Source organism: Camelus bactrianus, chromosome 13 (genome assembly GCF_048773025.1).
Source record: "Camelus bactrianus isolate YW-2024 breed Bactrian camel chromosome 13, ASM4877302v1, whole genome shotgun sequence".
NCBI lineage: Eukaryota > Metazoa > Chordata > Mammalia > Artiodactyla > Camelidae > Camelus > Camelus bactrianus.
The window spans coordinates 78,216,242-78,223,148 of record NC_133551.1 but is presented as its reverse complement, the minus strand read 5'-3'; the positions used below and the strand labels follow the sequence as shown (position 1 = coordinate 78,223,148).

General features: G+C 61.4%; 1 protein-coding gene across 1 annotated transcript; it reads left to right on the top strand.

The window, feature by feature from the left end:
• Positions 1–1,181: 1,181 nt before the first annotated feature.
• Positions 1,182–5,608, top strand: ACTRT2 (actin related protein T2). The gene has a single exon (XM_045518381.2). It carries the CDS (start codon positions 4,071–4,073, stop codon positions 5,202–5,204), a length of 1,134 nt encoding a protein of 377 aa, XP_045374337.1. The 5' UTR covers positions 1,182–4,070; the 3' UTR covers positions 5,205–5,608.
• Positions 5,609–6,907: the final 1,299 nt, after the last annotated feature.

Here is a 6,907-nt window from a genome sequence, read left to right as displayed (position 1 = left end):
ACTGAGAAAGGAAAGGTGGATGGAAGGGCACGATGGAGGGAGGGGAGTAGGGAAGATAATTAAACAGGACGTTGGATGGATAGATGGAGGGGTGAATGAGTAGGTGACTGGTAGATGGGTGAGTGGATGGTGGGTGGATAGCAGGATGGGTGGATAAGTGGGTGGGTGAGTGGATGGATGGATGGATGAGTGAACAGGTGGGTAAATGGGTGGATGGATGGGTGGGTAGTTGGAAAATGGATGAATGGGTAGGTGACACAAGTTCCATGTGAGAGACTCCAAGGGGCTAGGCTGCCAGGAAGAGTGCTCAGGGCTCTGGGATCCTCTGGAAACGCCCGGGGCAGAGGGGTAGAAGAGAAGCCATTGCTGGGGGCATCCTGCAGGCACTCACGGCCCCTGGACTCCCACAAGCTCCCTCAAACCTGCCCGCATTCTCACGTGCACAAGCAGTGCCCATCTGCCATCTACAGCCTCCGGGCTGCCGACCAGTTCGACTGGACCAGGCCTCTGCACGCAGGATCTGGCCACCAGATGTCAGGCAGCACTAGTGAGCTCAGTCTGTTGGTCACTAATTGGCTGAAGCCCTGGGCACCAGTGACAGATGGAACGAGGGACGGCAGGACAGACAGGGCAGCCCCGGCCCAGCAGCCAGGGCAGTGGGAAGCAGGGGTGTCCAGCAGACCCGGGGCTGCCCACTCCCAAGTCCAAATGCCTGGCAGCTGCCCAAGGCTGCCCAGTAGCTGTCCACCCCCATCAGGGGCCTGGGCAATGGGGGCCGCGTGGGAGCTGGGGTGGCTGCCGCTGGGCACGACCACTGGAGCAGAAATAAGAGCGAGCCCTCCTGCATGGGGCGGAAACGGAGGCCCTCCCGGGTAATCGCGGCCTGAGCCCGGCCCTGCGGACGGAGACGGAGTTACAGCCGCTTCTCCCATAAACTCGCCCCAGCGACTCACAAGGCGCGGCCAGCGGCGGCGGCGGCGGCGGCGGCGGCGGCGGCGGCGGCGGCGGCGGCGGCGGCGGCGGCGGCGGCGGCGGCGGGTGGGGGCGGGGCGGCCCCGGACGGAGGCGTCTCGCTGGAGCCGGGAGAACCTCCTCGCGCTAACAGCAAACCAAGCCCTTGCGGCGAATGCGCAGCTACGTGTGAGTCTGTGGCGCAGAAGGCCGCACCCACTGAAGTGGCAAGGATGGACATGGCCGCGGACACCTGCACCGAGATACGCGTGCCCCCCCCCCCCCCAAGAGGCGTCCGCACGCAGGTGGCTGGAGGGGTGGAGGCGCTTCTGTGATGGGCAGCAGCCTGGGGGGAGGAAGGGGGGCAGGGCGGGGCCAGGAGGAGATTGATACCAGCACAGCCCCGCCGAGCTCCTAAGCCCACTGATCTCCGCAGCGGCCACGTGGGAGGACCCCACTTCTTGGAGGTGGGGTCTTCAGAGCCCTCCTGCCTCTCTCCAGGCAGTGGGCAACCCGCCAGCTGGATCAGACCCTTGAAAGGGGAGCAGGCGCCTTCCCCGCGCCCGGGGTGGGGCTCTGATAGCAAACCCAGAAATGGCGGCAGGGAGCTGGCCCAGCGGCGGGGGTGCTTCTCCCAAGTGAGCAGAGAGGGCCAAAGCGATGACCACATCCCGGGGCCCGCCCTGCCCCCCTATGGCTGTCACAGGTGGCCAGGAGGGGCTGGGTGCCAGTGCCAGGGCGGAGGGCAGCCTGCCACCCAGGCTCAGTGGGGAGAGTGCGAACTTTCAGGATGAGGATCCTGGAAACTCTCAGATGACATTGCTGGGAGCCACAGCTGAGATGGCCGGCCTGGCTTCCACAGCTCTGTCCTCGAGGGTCTGAGCGTGTCTGGGACGGGCAGGGCTCACGGATGGACAGAAGACTGCCCACCACAGGTTGCATCCAGTGGCAGGGCCTGGACTTTACTTCTGGGATGCTGTGCACCCAGGCCCATGGAAGACGGGGAGGGGGCTGTGTGTTGGACCCGAGCCAGGTTACTATGTGCTGTCACAGCAGCCGGTGTGGTGTGGCCTCAGAGCATCCCCACCCCCAGCCGGTCAGTCTGAGCTCTGTGTGAGCCTTTGTCGTCTCCCTTCTCTGTCCTTCTTGCAAACACCTGGTGCCCCAGCTTGGGGCCCCCAGGACACACCCAAGTGCCCCGACCCAGTGTGTGACCTCCCCACCCCAGTGCGGCCACATTGCCATCCATGTGGGCCACTTTTAGGGCCAAAATCCAGAAACCTTGAGTTCACATTCCTCCTGATTCAGCCCGGAGTGTCGGGCAACAGTGAGAGAGCTCCAGCAGAGCCCGAGAACGTGTGTGCACGGCCCTTCTGTGATGCCAGCGGTCTGGGACCCCCAAGACACCACGTTCTGCTGACCATCCCCACCCCAGCAGCCTGAATGGTGGACGCCAAATCTTAGAAGCCCCCACAGTGGGAGCTGATGATGGCTGTGCAAACTGGTGGGGGCGGGGCATCTCCCAGCATCAACCTCAGGGTGCATTTCACGCTGCTTCCATCTGGGGGTGCCCTGTGGGAAGAATCTCAGGAATATAAAGTCTTTACTGAGGCCCCCAGGCTCAGCCCCGGGGCACCCACAGAGATGCACTCCCCCGTCGCTCGTCCACACTGCACGTCTCCCGCACACACCTACACCAGCATCGATGGCACACAGCCAGTGCTTACCCATTGTTTGCTGGTGGGCTTAGAAGGGTCTGCAGGACATGCAAAGGAGGCCAGCAGGAGAAGGAGTGAGGGATGTGGGAGGTGCCCGGGAGGTGGTCCCCCTGGAGGCGGTCCCCCGGGAGGCGGTCCTCCGGGAGAGCTTCCTGGAAGGGTGGGAGCTGGCCTGGAGGGCGACTGTGGACGCGACCGGAAGGAAGACCATCATGTGAGCATCTTCTTCTCCAGGACCAGCTCCACCCTGCTCCAGAAAAAACGCAGCCCTGGTTCCCAGGTCTGCCCGCTCCCGCTGTCCTCCCCCAAATTGGAAACCAGCCCAGGCTGTGAGTGCCGGTGCTGCTGGCGTGGCTCCTCCAGGAGGCTGGAGCTCACCCCTCTGCCTGGCCCCTCCTGGGCTTGGCTAGACTGCAGCCTCACCGCCTCCCGGCCTCCCTCTCAACCTCAGCCTTGGTGACCTGGTAATTTGTGAACGTGCTTCAGGGGGCTTTACCAACTGTGTGATGGGCCAGAGGCAGGCTCTGATCGGCGCTGCCCCCTCATGAAACCTCAGATCCCTGTTTTCACAGGCCACTGGGTCTCCAACCCCATGGACCACTGAGATATTGCTTGTGCCAGTGCTTCCGGGGCTGCAGAGAGCAAAGGGGGCCCTGATCTCAAGCCAGAGCAGGGATACATGTGCTGGGAGAGAGAGCCAACAGTCCCAAAGGGCTCTGCTTAGCGTCTACTCCGTGCAGCCAAGTGAGGGATCATGGGGTAAAGAAAGAAGAAATCCCTGAGAGCTTCCTGGAGGAGTCTGCATTAAAGAATGTTCTGCCGTGAAGGAGCAGTGGGCTTTCCCCCGCCCCTCAGCCTGGACCTGTGCCTGGGTCTTGGTCATCCCCTTTAGCAAAGGAAAGTGTGTTTGTCACTTTCCAAGTGGCTGCTCAGAGGGTCAGAGATGCCAGCTTTATGGGCTGGCCCAGGCTGGGCTGCTTCACTGGGTTCCAAGGCTAGTAGCCCTCAGGCCCACAAGCCCATCAACACTGTCCTCGGGCAGGGCCTGCCTGCCTCGTTTGGAGTCTCAGCAGGTGTTGGGGGGCACAGGCTCCGGGCCCCCTCCCCTGCAGGCCCTCTGATGCTGGTGGAGGACAATTGTTGCCTTGGCTGGATTGTTACATAGGGACGGTCGTCCCTGAAAAGGCCTCAGCAGCCCGGGCTTCCTGAGAGGAGAGCAGATCTGTGGGTGAGGATGCAGGGCGCCCGGGGACCGGCCGTCTAGTTGCCCTGCCTGGGAGACGCCCCAGGAACGTAGAACCCTGTGCCCTCGAAACTTCCAGAGGAGCCTCTTCCATCACAAAGGGGCCTGAGAGACTCCTGACTCTGTTTTGACGCAGCGCGGAAGAGGATGCTGCAGACATGTTTAACCCACACGTGCTAGACTCTCCAGCCGTGATTTTCGACAACGGGTCCGGCCTCTGCAAGGCGGGGCTGTCCGGAGAGATCGGCCCCCGCCACGTGGTCAGCTCCGTCGTGGGGCACCCCAAGTTCAAGATGGCTGCAGCAGGAGCCAGTCAGAAGAAGCACTTTGTGGGCGAAGAGGCCCTGCACAGGTGCGAGGTCTTAAACCTGCACTGCCCCATCGAGCGGGGCCTGATCACGGGCTGGGACGACATGGAGAAGCTCTGGAAGCACCTCTTTGAGTGGGAGCTGGGGGTCAAGGCCAGCGAGCGGCCGGTGCTCATGACGGAGCCCTCGCTGAACCCTCGGGAGACGCGGGAGAAGGCGACCGAGGTGATGTTCGAGAGGTTCGATGTGCCCGCCTTCTACCTGTCGGACCAGGCAGTTCTGGCCCTCTACGCCTCAGCCTGCGTCACGGGCCTGGTGGTGGACAGCGGGGACGGGGTCACGTGCACCGTCCCCATCTTCGAGGGCTACTCCCTGCCCCACGCGGTCACCAAGCTCTACGTGGCAGGGAGGGACATCACGGAGCACCTCAGTCGGCTGCTGCTGGCCAGCGGGCGGGCCTTCCCCTGCAGGCTGGACAAAGCCTTGGCGGACGACATCAAGGAGAAGCTGTGCTACGTGGCCCTGGAGCCGGAGAAGGAGCTCTGCCGGCGGCCGGAGGAGGTGCTCCGAGAGTACCGGCTGCCCGACGGGAACATCGTCCCCATCGGGGACCAGCTGTACCAGGCACCCGAGGCCCTGTTCTCGCCCGAGCAGCTGGGCATCCAGAACCCCGGCCTCTCCAAAATGGTCTCCTGCAGCATCACCAAGTGTGACGCCGACATCCAGAAGACCCTTTTCAGGGAGATCGTGCTGTCCGGGGGCACCACACTGCTCCAGGGGCTCGACGACCGGCTCCTGCGGGAGCTGGAGCAGCTGGCTTCCAAGGGCATCCCCATCAAGATCACGGCGCCGCCAGACCGGGGGTTCTCCACGTGGATAGGCGCCTCCGTCGTCACCTCCCTGAGCAGCTTTAAGCAGATGTGGGTCACCTCCGCAGACTTCAAGGAGTTTGGGACATCTGTGGTCCAGAGAAGATGCTTCTGAGGGGCCCTGCTCCCGGAGCAGCCGTGGTGGGACGCGGGCTCACAGCTCAGCATCCCCAGGGCGTTCAATAAAAGACAAAACGGTGCAGTCTTCGGCCCTGTCGGGCTCGGTTCATTCTAGGGGGCAGCAGAATAAGAATCTCTTTTTGGTGGTTCTGACCCCCCACCCCCTTCTGGGTCCTGAGTTGAGGCTGTGTCCGTCTGCACACTGTGCACCCAAAGCGGGGGCCCCGGCCTCGTGCCCAGAGCTTGGTCCGGCAGGACCTGCGCTCTGCGTCTTAGATCGGCCAGGAGCCGGGCGGGAGCAAGCAGGAGCGCCGCCCTGTGCTGGGGGCACGAAGCCTGCGCCTGGAGGAGCGCAGCAGGGCTCCCACTCTGCTTTCAGGAGGCCGGGCAGCCGAGCGGGCTGCGGCCCCGTCCCGGGCGGGGGGTGGGGGGGGGGCCGGGCAGGGGCAGAGGCGGCCGTGCGTTCAGGCCTCTGTGAGGGCTCTGCCCTCGCGGGAGTTTAAGCGTCAGCACCTCTGCTTGATCGTTGCGCTGTGTCTGTCCGTTTTTCCTTTCAAAGCTGTTTACAGCATCGTGTAGGGGTGAGCACTGGAGACAAAGTTCAGGGCCATCAGCAAAGTCACGTTCGAATAAATTATGCATCAAGGGAATTTTTCCACATTGAGGGGGTGGAATTCTCGCAAAATATTATTAGGAGAGAGGTGGAGAACACAGAGGCGCCTTTGTAAAGCGAATCCCCCCTTTTCTGACAAAGGGGCATTTTTTCAAGTGTACCGGGCACGTTGGTGGTACACACGTGCGTGAATGTGCGTGTTTACAGGTTGCGAGCACGTGCGGAAAGGCGGGAAGACACAGTTTGGGGGGGATGTAGTCCAGGTGGAGGGAAAAATTTTCTTTGAGACCATTTTCCTGAAGAAATTCAGCCTGAATGAGATAAAGCCATCAATCTGAATCGCGTATGCTGGTGTGCATTTAATGTTGGCCTGGCGTATCTTTTCCCAGCCTTTTACCCTTAAACTATGTCATATTTGAACTGTGTGTATGGTGTACTGAAGACGGCATGTAGTGGGTCATTTGAAAAAACCCCGCCAATTTCTGCCCTTTAATCGGCGTATGCAGACGGTTCACATTTAAGGTAGTGAGTTCCATTTTACTGTTTTCTGTTTGTTTGCCTGTTTCTCATTCCTGTTTCTCCTCTCTTCCCTTTGCCACTGCGCCCCACAGGGCAAACAGACTGGCGACTTGCAGCAGGTCTCGAACACCTGGTTATAAACCCCTCCCGTCGCCTGCCTGCGCTGCCTTAGCTATTTTGTTGCAAGCTGCATGTCCTTTCCACGCAGCCCAAACAGTAAGATGCTTGCCGGAGTTGCTGTCCGAGAACTTGGAACCAGCTGTGTCTAGTTTGAGCCCAAGCTGGCTGAGACTGGTTGGGACCACTGATCCTATAGTGGGGCTGAGCAGGTGTCTGATGAATGAGCCTTTGACGTCAGAGGACCAAACACTCCCCCGTCCGGTCACGCTAAGAGCCGCCATTTTTGCCCATGTGTCCCACGAAGAAGCAGTAACTCAGACACGCCTGCACAGAACAGTGATTATCTCACCTCTTCCTGACCTCCCATCGCCTTTCCCCACACCTAAGACCACCCTGCTCCTTTATCCTGTAAGTACCTCCAACCCCCGGCTTTGGGGAGGCAGAGC

What these genes read in the sequence shown, in the direction of transcription:
- ACTRT2 (XM_045518381.2), top strand. Translation starts at nt 4,071, where the DNA reads ATGTTTAACCCACACGTGCTAGACTCTCCAGCCGTGATTTTCGACAAC.